We start from the raw sequence: 17,665 nt of genomic DNA, 5'->3' as shown, positions 1-17,665 counted from the left end.
CTCGAGTCAAAACAACCAATCATCCCTTCTTTACCAACAACTGTATCAACTACAAAACACGTCCCGGCTCCACACGGACCACGGCCTCATTATGTTCACAGCGGGGATGATGGAGGTTGAAGCTGGGAAACAACATTAATGGCTTTATAATGTGACTTTCTGTAAAATAGATCACCCCAGCACAATTTTCACGCGCATTACTTTACTACGTCCAGACATTTTTCTCCTGTTTTGATGTCTCACAGCTGCTATCTCCTTTTGATTTAGAAACTCCACACTCCATAACTTTCTTCTCCATTATAGCTCTTCACCTCAGGAGCTTTTCTAAAAAAAAGGTTACACTGCTGTGAGAAAGGTTTCTTTCTTTTCTATGAAATTTCGTAAGTTTTCTTCCACCAGGACCAGTTGTTTGTTGAGGAACTTTGTAAATACAGTGAATACAATCACCTGCGATGGCTGTCGTCCAGCACTTCCAGGACCTGCTGGTAAGCCCGCCGCGTTGTTGACTGGATATAAGACAGGAGCCCTGCAGCGGTGAACAGGTTGATGTTTGCATCCTCAGGGGAACAGAGGGGGGGACACAAGCGGACTGGTAGGGCAGAAGGGGAAGGGGTTACACTGGCCAAGAGGTAAGTGGGGAGAAACAGTAAAGAAATAAGATATTTTTTTAAACAAACCAAGAGAAATAAGAATAAGAGATAACAAATTCAGAATGTTAAGGCAACAGCAGTCAAGCGGTGTTGTAACAGGTATTTCAACTATAAAGTGTTTATATAGGCACTTAATTTTTCACCTATACTGGGATCAACGTCAATTTTTACTTGCCCCAGTACAAATTGTTTTATTTACTAGCAGTTATCAAATAACACAAAAGTTAATGTTTAAATTTGAGATAACTGAAATTCTCGCTTGTGCTTCAACTCATAAATTTTGTCTTTATCCGCTGCCCATCAGTACTGCGCATATGCAAGGCGAATGGGTGGCTAGATTTACTAGCTCGACATGGCATTTTACTTGCCCTGGGCAATCAGGCAATCGTTGTTGTTGAGCCCTGCTACAATTATTTACAGTATCTCACAAAAGTGAGTACACCCTTCACATTTTTGTAAATATTTGATTAAATTTTCATGTGACAACACTGAAGAAATGACACTTTGCTACAAAGTAAAGTAGTGAGTGTACAGCTTGTATAACAGTGTAAATTTGCTGTCCCCTCAAAATAACATCACACAGCCATTCATGTCTAAACCGCTGGCGACAAAAGTGAGTACACCCCTAAGTGAAAATGTCCAAATTGGGCCCAATTAGCCATTTTCCTCCCCCGGTGTCATGTGACTTGTTAGTGTTAACAATGTCTCAGGTGTGAATGGTGAGTAGGCGTGTTAAATTTGGTGTTATCGCTCACACACTACCTCCTAGTGGTCAGTGGAAGTTCAACAAGGCACCTCATGACAAAGAACACTCTGGCCTAGGCTATAAGAAGATTGCAAAAACCCTGAAACAGAGCTGCAGCAGAATGGCCAAGCCCATACAGCGGTTCAACATGACAGATTCCACTCAGAACAGGCCTCGTCATGGACGACCAAAGAAGTTGAGTGCACGTGCTCAGCGTCATATCCAGAAGTTGTCTTTGGGAAACAGACGTATGAGTGCTACCAGCGTTGCTGCAGAGGTTGAAGAGGTGGTGGTTCAGCCTGACAGTGCTCAGACCATACGCCGCACACTGCATCAAATTGGTCTGCATGGCTGTCGTCCCAGAAGGAAGCCTCTTCTAAACAGGATGCACAAGAAAGCTCGCAAACACTTTGCTGAAGACAAGCAGACTAAGGACATAGATAACTGGAACCATGTCCTGTAGTCTGATGAGACCAAGAAAAACTTATTTGGTTCAGATAGTGTCAAGCGTGTATGGCGGCAACTAGGTGAGGAGTACAAAGACAAGTGTGTCTTGCCTACAGTCAAGCATGCTGGTGGGAGTGTCATGGTCTAGGGATGCATGAGTACTGCTGGGAATAATAATAATAATAATAATAATAATAATAATAAATTGAATTTGTATAGCGCTTTTCACGAACTCAAAACTTCAGTTCACTGAAGGAACCATGAATGCCAACATGAACTGCAACATACTGAAGCAGGGCATGATCCCCTCCCTTCGGAGAATAGGCCGCAGGGCAGTGTTCCAACATGATAATGACCCCAAACACACTTCCAAGACGACCACTGCCTTGCTAAAGAAGCTGAGGGTAACGGTGATGGACTGGCCAAGCATGTCTCCGGACCTAAACCCTACTGAGCATCTGTGGGGCATGTTCAAACGGAAGTTTGAGGAGCGCAAGGTCTCTAACATTCACCAGCTCCGTGATGTCACCATGGAGGAGTGGAAGATGACTCCAGTGGCAACCTGTGAAGCTCTGATGAACTCCATGCCCAAGAGGGTTAAGGCAGTGCTGGAAAATAATGGTGGCCACACAAAATATTGACATACTTGGCCCAATTTGGACATTTTCACTTAGGGGTTTACTCACTTTTGTTTCCAGCGGCTTCGACATTAATGGCTGTGTGATGTGTTATTTTGAGGGGACAGCAAATTTACACAGTTATGCAATCTGTACACTCACTACTTTACATTGTAGCAATGTCATTTCTTCAGTGTTGTCACATGAAAAGATATAATGAAATATTTACAATAATGTGAGGGGTGTACTCACTTTTGTGAGATACTGCACATAAAAGTTCTATGTCAACTTTTACCTATGTTTGGTCAGCTTTGTTGTCCTTGCTTTTAGCCCTGCATATTTCGATTGTTCTGTAAATTGTTCTTGGAACTAAGGCTAAGTAATAAATTACATATTATTGAAATTGCAACAGGGCCAAGTGCAATGTCCAAATTGCAGGAGCTGCAATTTTTTGATGAAGGTAAAACATGTCACAACATATCATTATAAATGTCAGCGAACATGCTCGTTTGGTACAGACCCCAGCAAAAATCCCATCATCATCTTTTTTTTTTTCAGTGAAAATGAAATGCAAAAATTACCATTCCTACTAAAATCGTGAATCAAATTATAGATTTGTTTGCATATGGTTCAGCCTACTTGAGTCAAATTCCTTCACACAGACTTGGCCAATACAGCTGATTCTGACAGTGGATGTGTCCTTACCTTACATCACCTCTGCCGATCTGACCGCTGTGGCGGCCAGATATGTTCTCACTCGCACTACGTTCCCTTCGAGACCGAGCAGGAAAGTGTGCCTATGAGTGATACAAAGATTTAAAATAGTGTCAAGGTCCCATTAAAAATGATAGGTTAAAAACATATACTTCTAAAACCTAAATATTTATTTATTTTTCACTCCATTTGAGGCTAGTTTTCACTGACAACACATGATTATTAGATTGAGTACAGCCACAATAAGTCCAGCATAACAGACTGGAACAAGTAACGCTGATTTTGGCCACCTGTTATTGAAGTGTGTGCTGTTAACAGCAATAAGGTTATGTAATCTGGAACTTTCTATATCTGAATTTCTCCAGGAGGGGCTCAAGTTTTGAATTTTGTTCTCTTGTTTTCATTTCTGCTTTACTTTAAGAACCGCAAATCACATGACAAGCATGAGCAATCTCCATTAGTAAGTTACCTTACTACAACCACCGATGTTAAAATGTGCCGCAGATAAATAATGGCTTTGGTTTCTTCTGTTGGTACCACTGCAGCCAATGTATCATTTAATCCCCCAATAGTCTTTCTTCCTTGTTTCAAGCTTTAGCAGCTTCAATATCCAACGGAAGGAGTCTGATTGTAGGAATGAGCTATCACTCCTCTTTTAGCTACAATCCCAGGCTTTTGCTGCAGTTAATTGTATTCATAGTTGATGTACCACAAAGAAAAGGGGTCAAGAACTGAAAAGAAGCCAAACTTGTTCAGCATCAGGGGAGGGAGGAGGCGCACATCATCACTGGCCATGAACAACTGAACTAGAGTAGGTGAATCTTGTTTACGGACACGTCTGTGGTGCTTATGAAAACGCCGATTTGGAAATGTTTTGATCAAAATTTCTACCTAAAATTTCCATATTGGTTCAAATCATCATCTTTGTAGTCTAACTTCACACAGTATTTTCATCATCAAACTTACAGATTTTAAAAGTATTACTGTGGACGCACATGCACATTTCTGACAGTGTGTTAACTCCCAGGTAGCACCCTTTCTATCATGTTCTAATGCACAGGATAGTGTAATAGTGCACCACTACTGGGATCAGTGTCAAGGTAAGTAAACTAAAGACATTCGATTCATCGTAATGATAAATAAAAAGAGAGTTAGCACTGCAGCGGTTAGCACTGTCGCCTCACAGCAAGAAGGTCGTGGGTTCAAACCCCAGTTTCCCTGGCCTTTCTGTGTGGAGTTTGCATGCTCTCCCCGTGTCTGGGTGGGTTCTCTCCGGGTACTCCGGCTTCCTCCCACCATCCAAAAACATGTGGACTAGGTTGATTGGTGACCCTAAATTGTCCTTAGGTGTGAGTGTGAGCGTGAGTGGTTGTTCGTCTATGTGTGGTCCAGGGTGTACCCTGCCTTGTGCCCGATGTCAGCTGGGATTGGCTCCTGTACGCAGGATAAGCGGTTGACAATGGATGGATGGAAAGAATGAAAACCTTGATTTGACCCTTACCGACTGGCTGGGATTGCTCTGTGAGGCGGCAGTTTGTTCAGTTTCAAGAGAGTCCAGCGGCTGTTCTGTAAGGGTGAGGACACGCGGGGGGGCCTTCATGTTCAGAAGGTCCACAGGAGGGACGGACTGAATCAGGTCCAAGTCTCGGGGGCGAGAATATAGAGGGTCCCCATCATTGCCTGTGGTGAAATTGAGGAGGGGAGACAGTTAAATAAAAATGGTTGTAGGAGGTCACAAGGTCCTCTCAAATAGATTACTGCAATTCCTTATACTCTGGCATCTGTCACTCATCAGAATGCAGCTGCTAGATTGTTGACTGGTACAAGGAAGAGGGACCATATCTCCCCAGAATTAGTTGCTCTTCAAATATAGAGTCGATTTTGTTAATTGTTTTTAAGGCATTACAAGGACTGGCTCCATCTTTATTTCTGATCTCCAAATGTTTTATCACTCTTCCAGATCCCTGAGATCATCAAACCAGTCCCTTTTAGCCATTACACAGTCTTATCTGAAATCAAAGGGTGATCGTGCCTTTTCAGTGGTGGCCCTGAGACTTTAGAATAAACTTCCCTTGGTTATCAGATTGTTGTTTGGTCAACATTGGTTGTTTTTAAATGTGCTTTATAAATAAAACATGTAAACAGTTTGTTGACCTGAATTTCAGGTTTCCATGCACAGTTTTGTGTATGTGCGTGGTATTTTTTGCCATGAACCCTTTTACTGAAGCCCTGTCTGCTGTCCTCACCTGCTACGACGATCCTCTCTGGCACCTGCATTAGAGTTGTGTGTATGGGTAGGGGTTGCTGAAGTGGCAGAGACCCTGTTTGCTTCTCCGAGGCCACCTTGAGGGTCTCAGGGATTCGCATGCGCTGGCTGATGCCCTCTGTGTATTCCAGCTCATAATGGATGCGGTTCATCTCAGCCACCTCAGCAGAGGGGGAGGTGAAAGTTGGTCCACTCATCCAGCCTGTAGGCACATCATACAGGAGGAAATGGAAAAACACTTACAAATACTAAACAGTCTGAGTTTGAATGCAGACATTTAAGATGCACTTCATTGATGGCTCTTTCATAGAGGCATGTGTCAAATGTGAAATAATCTAAACTCATAACTAGGGCTGGGCAATATGGCCAAAAATGTTGTCACGATAAGAAATATTCATATAATTCAATATCGATAAGAATCCCAATAAATGTCACATCATTATTTCTTTCAAGTTTAAACGCTGACAGTGATTTTGCTCCTGAGTGAAAGTTGAAGAAACCAGATGTTTAACAGTGGTTAAACTATTATTTATGGTCAGAACATGACAAACACTTGATTGCTTCACAAATTTGAGGTACAACTCAATTACGATAGAATCTTCTTTCAACACATATACATGAGTAAAATCTTTTTTCAGACCTTTTTCCTCAATAAAATAAATATCTTTATAGAAAAGTGCTGATTCATTCGTGATTCAAATGAATTTAATCAAACATTCATTGAACACTTGTTACTGTTAGTGAGGAAAATTATATTGCGATGATTTTTATAATTTTATTGCCCGGTCCTACTCGTAACTGTGGGTGTTTGTCATCTCCCTCATGTGAATGTCAGCACCCTGTCTGCAATGCCATCCTGGTTTTCTGATTATAGTTGAGTGCAGTATAATTATTCCTAATTTAAAATGACAAATATGGTGAATTTAAACCCTTGCTAATTGGCTCAGTGGCTTAGAGTACTACTAAATAAAACATGCTCTCTGGCCCGTGTAAAAGGGGTTGTCCTGTAACTACAGGAACAAACATTTTTAAGCCCGAAGGTGGAGGGTATGGTGTGTATCAGCCAAAGCTAATTAACACTGTATTAGAAGTAACATTTCACGTTGTGTTGCACGGCATTACATAACGCTGACATGCGGTGTAGCTGTTGTTGACACATGGCTTCAATGTCACTGAATGAAAAACCACATAAGACGCCATGTCTCCTATGTAACCTTAGCTAATATGTAGCTAATGTTAGCAGTATGTTCTGTCTAGCAAGCTGATGTTATCTTAATCACAACACGTTAGCTAAGCAGTGACCACCGCCGACTGTCTGCAGTAACAAGCTGGCTAATCAGAAAGATCTACTGCTTCACGGGGATTCAGCTTTAATCGATACTCACCGTTATGGTTTTAGCACAGGAGGAGTTTAAGATGTCATGTGTCAAATGTGTCGTTTTAATATTAACAGAATCAACTGGACCGGACGACGAGTGAAACCGAAATACACACCTCTTCAAGCTAGTGTGGTGTGTATTCGTTAGTAGTACCATGCCTAGTGTGCCCGCCAGGGCGGAGCGTCTCTGCTACACCGGCAGTCTAACCGAGCCGCACCAGCAGGTGGCGGCACCCACCTCAGAAAACGAGCGCACACAATTATCATACTCAAGTTAGTTTACTCACGTACAGTGTTTATTTATCTAGTGTAAGTAATACAAAATAACACATTATTTAGATTAGTTTCCCATTAACACAGAAGTTAACTGGTCTGTTTATTAACTGAATATTAACTAAGTGTGAATTGCACTAATTCTTTACTGCTCATATTGTCTCATACTTTAATGCACATTCATTGTTAATTATTGTGTTGGTATTATTGCTGGCTATTTGTATAGTTGCACATTTTTGATCTCTTTACTTTTTTATATTTACATTTCTATATTTATGTGTACTGTTAAAATATACCAAGGCAAATTCCTCCTATGTGAAAATGTACCTGGCAATAACCCTGATTAATTTTAACCATTGTAATCAGTCTAATGGCAAATAGCTAAATTTTGTAACTTACGTTTTCAAAAATCTATTTTTAACCAAATGGTATTTTGTTCTATTTCTATAAATACATTTTAAAAAGTCTGACTTCACTAAGAGAAAGGGTCACTAAGGAAATGGTAACACACGTGGGCATGCTTCATTAGCACCAGTAAAAGTAGGCTTACTGTAAATTCACTTTCATAATTATAAATGTTTGATTGTCTGTTTCCATTATTATGGTGTGACAAATATGCAAAAGGTAGAAACATGTGTAACTGCAGAGAATAAGATGAACAGTAACAGCATTTCCTGCATGCCAGCAATTGACAATACCCGCTGTGCTTCAATCAATGTTATTGTGGCTTGTTTACAGGGCTGATAAAGACATACCAAAATCATATGTTGTTCAGAGCACAAAATCCAACCAATAGCTGTCTGCTGAAATACAACTTGGTCTCAGGGCTGCCACTTACTCTTACTTTAAATCAATTAAACACCATGTATGCACAATTTTATAGGTTGAACACAAATTTGTTCAGAAATAATCACCATATGTTGGCACCATAGACTGTATAAAATATGTATTAACAGATATTAAAAGGTCCTTAAAACTTAGACGTTGACACATGTTATATGACATATGATACGAAAAAAAATCCTTAGCCTCTCTGGGACATTCTTGTCTAGATGTGACAGCTCTAGCCATGGTGGTTTTTGATCTGGACCTGAAGTTTCCCTCAACTTTCCCCTTAATCGGAAGCTATCTCAATTGAGTAGTTTAACAGGGTTTAGGAATACAACTCCCACAATTCCTCCTGCTTCGAAACCAATACGCATGCGTCCTCCGCCTGGGCCATTATTTTGTCCTCCTCAAGCTTCAGATGAACAACAGGGTAGACGTTCCTTGAAATGAATTAAATATTAATACACGGAAGGAGCATTTTTTTCCTTCTTGTTCTTCACCGCCGACATAAATGGAGTCTCTCCGTCAATAGCTTGTTGTCTCGCCGGGCTCTTCAGTCCTCCGTTGGACTTGGAGGCCGAAAACAGAGCGCGGAGTGACAGCCCCGTTAAAGCCAGCAGATTGGGTGTTTATCTAGTTGGCTAGCGACCGAGTTAGCTTCCTAGACAGCCAAGAAGGAGTAAAAACCCGAAGGGACCATTTGATAACTTCGAAAAGAGGGAGCCGTGGCTTTCCCTGTCCCGTGCAGCCTGCAGAGGGGATGGCACACCTTCGAGACATGCAAAACCAGGTACAGAAATCCTCTTTTCACTAACTGTCACCTCCCTTCTTCTTGTCCAAGACAAGGCGAACCCCCATGACTGCCAGGCTTTCCATGAATAGGTGGGTGGGGGGTCTAAACCATAAATATATATACACAAATATAGGAATTTATACATATATAAATTGCCACTGCCATCAGGAGAAAGACAGGTAAAGGAGCAAACAAGCTGACACAGAGATGTAATTAGAAGCTCTAAATATCTTAAATTATACAGCAATATTTTTTTTTTTTAAAACTGTACTTGTCAGACACTGTAAACGCTAACCTGTTTTAAATTTAACTACTTATTTATGGGCCTCCTTCTCAGTCAAATCATCACTCATTTCCTGCTGTTATGGAGAGAGAAAACCACAAAACTTTAAAGTGTCATGCATCACAAATTACTTCTTGGCACAGAGTTCGATCTATAGTCTAGGTAATCCTGTGGGCCTTGACCGAAGAGATGGGTCTTGACACAGATAAGTAAGGTTAATCATCCATCATCTTTTTATGTTTAAGCAGTGCACGAGAACAGTATTATAAAGGACAACAAATAGATGTAACGCCTACTGTCACTTCTAATTAACCTTTTATTTTAAAAAAGCATACACATGTAAAACAAGTCGTCACACAAGTTGCTGTTCAAGTGCTTGGCAAAAGACAGTCACAGTCACTTATATATACACACACAAATAAACCTCTAAGCACAGTCATCACAACATATATTCAATACTTCAGTGCTTTCTTTGCTGTTCCTGGATCAGAATACCCGGTTGGACCCCGAGGAGTACTTCACCAAGCAGGAGCGGATTGGGAAGGGTTCCTTCGGAGAGGTCTACAAAGGCATCAACAATCGCACGAAGGAGGTGGTTGCAATTAAAATTATAGATCTTGAGGAAGCAGAGGATGAGATCGAAGACATTCAACAGGAGATCACAGTGCTGAGCCAGTGTGATAGCCCGTTTGTTACCAAGTATTATGGATCATACCTGAAGGTGAGAGGATAACACAGGTTATTTCCAACACGGAGATGTTTAGAGACACGGCCATACAACACCACACAGGCAAAGCAGTATTTTTAAATCCTGAACTTTAAACATCTTTCATCAAGAATTTTTTTTCCTCTCAGGGGACCAAGCTGTGGATTATCATGGAGTATTTAGGTGGAGGATCTGCTCTGGATCTGGTAAGAAGGTTTATAATTTTATACAGCTTACAAAGTTTTATACAAATCTTACAAAGTGTCACTTTTTGTACTTGAGAAGCAAAACTTGATGGCCTGATCTCCTCTCTCCCAACTTCCACTTTTTTTCTGATCTGTTTGTTCCCCTTCCTAGCTCCGTCCAGGGCCTCTTGAAGAGACTTACATTGCTACTATACTGAGGGAAATACTGAAGGGGCTGGAGTATCTGCACTCTGAAAGGAAAATACACAGAGATATCAAAGGTAATATCTGCATGCATTGAAGAAGAACCTCTTTTTCATTTATCATCTCATAGATATCAATTTAATAATTTTATAGTGTTGTCCTGATACAAATCCAGATATCATACTCAGAATTTAGAGTTAATTTGCAGCAGTGTGGTGTATTGAGTAGAGAGACAATCCATTAATGTTTAAATGCTTTGATTCAAGCTTCCTCTCAGCAAGTAAATGCTGCACTGAGCAAGACACTGTTGACTATTGAGCAATTATGTGGGAGCTGCAGAGTAACAACATGCATATCCTGTCTTCACCAGATGCTAGACAGAATAAGTCTACACATTAAAATATAACACCAAGCTGCATACATTTATTAACACCCTCTGTGAGCACGAAATCTCACTCAACATACTGAAGGTGTTAAATTTATATCTGTGTGTGGAGCTAATGTTTTTATGTTCAAGTCAACAAAGATGGAAAATAATAAAGAAGATTGTGTTGATTATCCACATAGATTCTGTCTTTGTAGTCAATTATTTATCCCCCGATGTCTGAAGCTGTTAGTGTTCGCCAAGAGAAGTGTCTAAATAATGTGCTGCAACACTTCATTACTCATTATGATCTAAAAATGAGACATTCATGCTTATTGAAGCCATGTTTTTCGCACTACTTGTATTACTCGTTCTTGTATTTTGACTCCCGTCTCTTTCTCCTAGCTGCCAATGTGCTCTTGTCGGAGCAGGGCGACGTGAAGCTGGCAGATTTTGGGGTGGCAGGACAGCTGACAGATACCCAGATTAAGAGGAACACATTTGTTGGCACCCCTTTCTGGATGGCTCCAGAGGTCATCAAACAGTCAGCCTACGACTTCAAGGTGAGGCCAGAGTCTGTGGACTGGACAAGAGACAGCCTGTGTTACTGCTTTGAGTGAACGCTGTCTTAAGGTTTGTTTGCTTGTTGTTTTTTTTTTCTCACTTTGGGGTGAAAAGATGTTTCCCTTTGGTACCTTGAACCGAACCTATGAAGAGATAATGCTTTGTTATTGGTGGATGCACTGATAAGTAGACGCTACATGACATTTTCAGCATGAGAAGAATGATTTGATCCACTTCACTTTGGTTGGGGAACTATATTTTAATTCCTTCCGCAGTTTCCATTGTCTGTTTGTGAAGTTAACACACCTGACTTACACACGTCACTCTCCTCTTTAGGCTGATATTTGGTCCCTGGGAATCACTGCCATTGAGTTGGCTAAAGGGGAGCCCCCCAACTCTGACCTACACCCCATGAGGGTCCTTTTCCTCATCCCGAAAAACACTCCACCCACGCTTGAGGGACCTTACAGCAAGCCCTTCAAAGAGTTTGTGGAGGCTTGTCTAAATAAAGACCCTCGTTTTGTAAGTAATACACCTGCATCCATCTGCAAGCGTTGTAGCAAAACTAAAATGGGATCAGACGTGTTTGTTTGGGCTCAACAAGATCAGAAAATTAATAATTCCAGGTTGGCGCTGCTGCTGAGTATAAGACTTTTTATCCTACCAAATACTTTTGAGATTGGATTAACATAACTTGTCCTTAACAGGAATTAAAATTTTTGCTGTACCTTCTCAAATATTCAAACCCAATCTAAATCACATTCTTGTTCAGTCTAAGCAATGTGATGGTGGACTTCTTGATGCTTCTTCAAGCATGTTATAACTGTACAACTAATCCAAGCTGTGTGATTCGTCTTTCAGCCTCAGAGGCCACGATGATGCTGCCGCTGAATGTTAATCGTTTTGCCACTTCTGTCTTTCTAACATGTCCACACAGAGGCCAACAGCCAAAGAACTCCTGAAGCACAAGTTCATCACACGTTACACCAAGAAGACAGCCTATCTGACAGAGCTGATTGACCGCTACCGCCGCTGGAAGTCTGAGGGGCACGGGGAGGAATCTAGCTCTGATGACTCAGATATGTGAGTGTCAAGAACAGATTCATATGCTTTCTGAATGATCTACTCACAGCTTCTTTGTTAACTTAATGATACTAAACTGATCTGTTAGAGAATTTCAAGGTAATTGACTAGAGAACCTTTTTGTGTCGACTATTTAAAATTTTCTGTCAGCTGTATAAGCTTGTGACAAATTCCATGATTGCCAAATATCAGGACTGAGCATATGGACATACACATGTACACACACATGTATATCCATGCATTTTTAAATTGTCCTCAATAGAAACTTTGACTAAAATTAGGTAATTGATTCATTATATGAAAGCTGGATCATGTTTTTGCTTCTGACATTTTAAAATATCTCTTTCTCTCCTCTTTTTTCTCCTTCCTTCTCTCTCCACCTCTACTTCAGGGATGCTGATGGTGATGTGGACCAGTGTCCCATGTGGACATTTCCCACGGTCAGACCCAACTCTATGAACAAGTTACAGAAGGGCTACACACACACAGATTCAGAGGTGAGACTAACAGCAGCACACAGAGTCCAATTTTACTTTTAGCTTTTTCTTAATACCCTTTTTTTCTCTTCCCAGTCAGGAGATTCTGTGAAAAGGCAACCCAAATCACAATGCTTGTCAGCTTTGGTAACACCCATCTTCAGAGAGGTAGGCCGAACTGTTGGGGATGGGGATTATATCACTTTAAATTTCATTGTAATTCTAATGATTTTAGAGAGAGGGCAAACAGACAAAAAATGTGCATAGGCTTTCCTAAATTTTATTGGAGCTCAAACTAATATGTCCATTTAAATAAGGTTTTATAAATTTGCCACCTCTAAAAACAAGAGGGGACAGTTTCCTGAACACATTAAAAATTAAACCAAGAGCATGCTTTAATCTAGAATAGTTAATTTTTTTAAACATCTGTTTGAGTCTGTGTAAGTGACAGTATGTGCACATAGCACTGACTTGAGGGTGCTCATATGAAATGGATCACCAAAAGCATCATTTTGTGGATTTTGAGGAGCAAAACAGACCAACATAAATGGCCAGCCTGACTTCCAGGTACATTCATTGTATGGACAATAATGCAAGTCGAAGCGATGTAGTCTGCACTGCGTTTTCTTTGTACACGTGAAAGCGGCCTTGGAAACTGATTTTATCGAATTTATTGAGAGGGTTGCTCCTGTCGCTACATGTCTGATTGGTGGGCTTTGTCACTAATTTAGCCTTTATTTAATTGCAGAGTTACTAATCTTACTTCAGGAAATTGGTTCAGTTTATGCAAAACCATGTCATTATGATATGGCTCATTTCTTGCTTTACTGTTGTACCTACTATCCCAGTAAGAAGGTATAAAAGTGAATCATAACATCTATACAGTTATTATACATACTCTATTTTTTAAAGTATACTATATTAGTAACAATAACACAGAAAAGAGCAGGAAAACATTTTGCTCTGTCGATAAATGCAAGAACCAACCACACATGACTAATCTCTGCTTATTATAACATTAGAAACTGTTGAAATTAGGTTTTGAGCAGTCACATTGTTTGGTTGAAGCTTCCCAGTGCACAACATACAAAATTCTCTGCATTCCATTTTTGTCCACCATCAGTTGAAGGAGAAGCGGCGGGCAAGTGGTGGAGGCGTAGGAGCCATTGAGGAGCTGGAAAACGCCTTCAACCTGGCCGAGGAGTCCTGTCCGGGCATCTCCGACCGCCTTGTCACACACATGATGGAGAGAGTGTGCAGGTGACATACCAACCATGATCACAATTGTCAGCTGGGATGCCTATTATGCACCAGAAAACATTGATTTATTTAAATTAATCGATTTCATTTCGTTCTTTCAGGTTTTCTTTAAATGGTAACACCACCCCGTCTTCGCGGTGAAATCCCAGCTGGTTGTAACTTAACCCTGCCCCCTTTTCTGTCTCCCAGACCCAAACGCCTCAGATAAAGACCACAGAAGACACCCCCCTCCCTGCTACACCTTGTATCTTTGCACCCTTCCCAGTCCTGTACCCCAAGAGATCTTTTAATTAGTTATAATTAAATATTTTTACAGTTTTTCTTTAAGAGCGGAGAGTATTTAAGACAAAAAAGCCATGACAATTAGAGCGTTGTGTATACCTGTTAGATTGAGAAGAAAAAAACTATAATAAAGTCTATGGAAAATGTCCCATTGTCTGTAGTGTTACTATAATGTTCCATCGCTGGCACGAATAGTATATTCAGATAGTTTGCAACCACAAGACAAGATGAAGGGATGCATTACAGTTTCTACATTTCCACAAGTTTATTGTGGTATGTCATGTCAGCATACATGTCTACATAATTCATATTAATATTTATGGAATATACAAAAATGTACAATCATACTTATTTATGTCAGTTGAACATGTCTAATTATGTTAATTTCCTTTGTTGGTTGTTAAAGGAATGTAAGGTTGCGGTTTTGGGTAATTAACCTCTCCACACAGTGTACTGTAATTACTGATGCCCTGTTAGTCAGGGCGGGTTCATAGTGGTTTTGTCAGAGGCAATTAATCTCACTGAAATACACAAAGGGAGCAGAAAGCATCAGCTGTGTATGTGGAGAAGCTTCAGTCTCTACTAATACTACCATCTGATCAAGAGCGGGGTCTAACTAGACATACTGATTATAGCATAGTGATTGCACAAGAGATTAATAAAGTTTAATAAAACTTTTATTACAATATATGCATCAAAAACAATATTTGGTACTTTAATATTGGATAAAAACAGCACAAAGAGGAATGTCAAGAACTCGCATCTTGGCTGGTGAGGGAAACGTTGGCTACACTGACCTCATGGGGTCAGCTTAAATCTCTGTGGTCATGGAAACCACAAAGTACTCAGCAGTTGGGACAAGTAAAAGTTTATACCTCTTAAATCTCACTGCATCAGTGAAACACAAAACGGTTAATGCTCCCTGGCACATGACTTCAATTTACAGTGTAGAGGACACATAGTTGAGAAGCACCAAACAGAGGCGTCGCACCTCATTTTGTCAGTCCTTCATTTGTCACGTCAACAGGAAGACTGTAAGAGGTCGAGGGTCACAGTTTATTTAATTCATATCAAACTCAAAAGGAGCTTAACAACACTTGAATATCGTCATTCTTAAAGACACTGATCTGAGAACTGCACTAATGTATAAGATTTAAACAGGAAAGGGAGACGCTGATCCCAACACAGCACTAGAGGGAAAATTCACCTGAAATTTTACCAGAGAGAGTTGAGTTACATGCAGACGAGGAGGGTAATGTGATTAACATTGAGCAGGGTGATCCCTATTTAATGGGAGGCTTGTGTGGTCACTTCTTAACCAAGATGAAATCATGTTTTCTCATGACAGAAAGAATTGATAACCTAAGCAATTTTTTTTCTACTAGCAGTCGCCATAGTTGACTCTCCCAATGAAGGTTAGCATGTGCCTTGAGAGATGTTTTAGGACTAAAAGCACTGAACACAAGCAGCAAAACTTTGGTTTTCTAAATTGCAAAAAAAGAAATAAGGAAACAAAAACTGAGTAACAGCACATCCCTGGTGTGTATTAAAGATATATGCCACCATTTTAAAAGATGGGTCACGTGACTTCATTTGAGTAACTGGCAAAAGTTCAATAAAATGAAACAAAAAATAGAACCAAGTGTAAATATATAAACATAACACTGTTTGGATATACTTTATGTATAAAAAAAATAAAAAAAAAGACTCCAGATCCAATGTAGGATTGGAATAAAAATAGTGGCAAGCAATACAAGTCAATAACCAGACACCTTTACACCTTCTCTGCTACCATCCGTGTCTCTCTAGTCAAACTCGAGCAGTGGCTGAAACACCTACAGTGGAGAAGAAAAGAAAGAAGTTACACGTCATATTATACAACTAAAATCCAGCCTGGCCTCACAGACGACCAGCGTCTCATTTAGGTATTTAAGTTACAAATGCAGGAAATAAAGTTCAGAAAACATAATGTGGTGTCTGTATTAGTGAGTGTTGTTGAGTGTATCCAAGGATCTCACTCCCACCATATGCTTTTCACGCATGGGTGCCTTCTCCCTCTCCGTCTCCCTGCTTCTGCATCTGGGCCTGCATCTTGGCAATCATCTCTTGCATTCGTCTCAACTGTACGACGCCAAACATCAACATGTATGACAGGGACACGACAAGAAAAAGGCACATTCAACATTCACTTAGACGGCTAAGACTGTGAAGTGTTGTAGGTGTCAACTTTATTTTTTTTATAGATTATGTCCCTTATCCTTTGGTCTAGCTAAATGTATTATTACCTGTCTGCCGGTTATAGATCATTGACTAGAAACAACTCAATACATTGACTACTTGAACAGAAACCAACTATGAAACTGAATCATTTACCAGTTTAAAAATTAATAAAACATTTATTAATTTTTAATGAGCGTATTCTAGTGTCTGAAATATCTCACCTCAGCCTCCTTCTCCTGCAGGATCATATCCTTGTCCATTTCCTCCGGCTCTGGTCCTTTTCTGCATCGGTGATACAACTATAGTTAGTTTTGATGTTACTGTGATGCTACAGAATCGGTCTCTAATTTCTGCAGAATGTCATGTATGCAAACTGACTAATAAGTTAAATGCACGGTCAGAGGAGTTATACATGTAAAATCACTTTGTAGAAAGCATTTTAAGGACCGAGTCAGTGAAGAAGTTTGTGTATGTGTGCATGCCTGAGTGCACAGCGTACCAATTTAAGTAGTATTAGGCAAACTTGACAAAAGCCACAATGAGAAAGTGAAGAAGGGGTCAGTGTGTTAGTAGAGTTTTCTTCTGCAGAAAGACAGAACAGCACGCCAGAAGAAGGTGGGCATCTACAACAAATAACTACACAGTGATGAAAGCGATAAGAGTCAAGAGAAAAGCAGTAAGTGTGAGAGCCAGGGGAACAGAGATACCTCCCCCAAATGACAAAAACGATACCTCCAACAGTCCACTCATGGGATTGGACAAATCAAGACCAGACAGCCATCATGGGACAGGTGGTGAGGCAATGTGAAGCCAGTAAAACCACTCCCTTATCCTGGGTTGGCTTTAAAAGAAAGTCTAAACGAATTGTTTTGGTCTACATTGAGTGTCAACCGATGATATATCCACACTATGTTAAATGACACACACAGTAATCCTGTTTATAACCACTACAGATACTCAAACTAAATATGCCATTTAGCTACCAACTAACCATGTAAAGCCACAACCCACTGCGGCCTACAGCATTAAATTCAGCTCTGCCTCTCTACCACGGCCTAACTGATGTAGTTAACATGCAAAATGAGGAGTTAGAGCTACTCTGCTACAGAAGGATACTAGTTCAACAACATTAGATTAACCAGAGGTACATGATCCATTATATACATTTTAATCTACTAACTGAGCTTCTGTCTACTCAGCTCTGTGGCGTGTGTTGTGCACATGTGCCTGACTATGGCATTTCTGTGCTGTTTTTGTTCAACACTACTGATATGTGATTAATCAGAGGTTTGCTGTTTGAGGTGTGTGTGTGGGGGGGGGGGGGGGG

At 40.4% G+C, this 17,665-nt stretch overlaps 3 protein-coding genes across 6 annotated transcripts in view; 1 reads left to right on the top strand and 2 right to left on the bottom strand.

Annotated features, from left to right (window-relative positions):
* LOC123972571 (mitochondrial fission factor homolog A-like) overlaps positions 1-6,967 on the bottom strand; it is an 11,370-nt gene extending 4,403 nt beyond the window's left edge. Inside the window, 5 exon segments of the mRNA XM_046052100.1 lie at positions 39-40; positions 3,170-3,256; positions 4,675-4,853; positions 5,420-5,641; positions 6,825-6,967. Coding sequence (XP_045908056.1) covers positions 39-40; positions 3,170-3,256; positions 4,675-4,853; positions 5,420-5,636 — 485 coding nt within the window. The 5' untranslated portion in view covers positions 5,637-5,641; positions 6,825-6,967.
* Positions 6,968-8,293: 1,326 nt separating this feature from the next.
* On the top strand, positions 8,294-14,264 carry stk25b (serine/threonine kinase 25b). Of its 2 annotated transcripts, none has more exons than XM_046052848.1 (11): positions 8,294-8,708; positions 9,485-9,715; positions 9,850-9,906; positions 10,058-10,166; positions 10,859-11,016; positions 11,354-11,539; positions 11,955-12,100; positions 12,492-12,597; positions 12,673-12,744; positions 13,700-13,836; positions 14,026-14,264. In XM_046052848.1, exons 1-11 carry the CDS (start codon positions 8,679-8,681, stop codon positions 14,042-14,044), a joined length of 1,251 nt encoding a protein of 416 aa, XP_045908804.1. In that variant the 5' UTR covers positions 8,294-8,678; the 3' UTR covers positions 14,045-14,264. The 2 variants fall into 2 exon arrangements, with proteins under 2 accessions (XP_045908804.1, XP_045908803.1); XM_046052847.1 differs by having other exon boundaries at positions 8,295-8,708; positions 13,938-14,264.
* A 513-nt stretch (positions 14,265-14,777) lies between these two features.
* The window catches only part of sept2 (septin 2), a 9,493-nt gene continuing 6,605 nt past the window's right edge, over positions 14,778-17,665 (bottom strand). For all 3 annotated transcript variants that reach the window (XM_046051827.1, XM_046051829.1, XM_046051828.1), the window contains exons 11-13: positions 16,560-16,620; positions 16,143-16,239; positions 14,778-15,953 (exon numbers count right to left, since the gene is read on the bottom strand). In XM_046051827.1, the coding sequence (XP_045907783.1) occupies positions 16,153-16,239; positions 16,560-16,620 (148 nt within the window). In that variant the 3' untranslated portion in view covers positions 14,778-15,953; positions 16,143-16,152. The remainder of the gene's footprint in view (positions 15,954-16,142; positions 16,240-16,559; positions 16,621-17,665) is intronic.

The sequence above is a fragment of the Micropterus dolomieu genome, linkage group LG06 (genome assembly GCF_021292245.1).
Source record: "Micropterus dolomieu isolate WLL.071019.BEF.003 ecotype Adirondacks linkage group LG06, ASM2129224v1, whole genome shotgun sequence".
Taxonomy (NCBI): domain Eukaryota; kingdom Metazoa; phylum Chordata; class Actinopteri; order Centrarchiformes; family Centrarchidae; genus Micropterus; species Micropterus dolomieu.
Note: the sequence above shows the minus strand (reverse complement) of the source record. Positions and strands in the feature narration are given on the sequence as shown.

Excerpts from the sequence above, each read along its gene's own strand:
- stk25b (XM_046052847.1), top strand. The coding sequence starts at position 8,679 with ATGGCACACCTTCGAGACATGCAAAACCAG. Across the intron at positions 12,745-13,699 it reads TAACACCCATCTTCAGAGAG|TTGAAGGAGAAGCGGCGGGC; the intron begins GTAGGCCGAACT and ends GTCCACCATCAG. Across the intron at positions 13,837-13,937 it reads ATGATGGAGAGAGTGTGCAG|GTTTTCTTTAAATGGTAACA; the intron begins GTGACATACCAA and ends TCGTTCTTTCAG.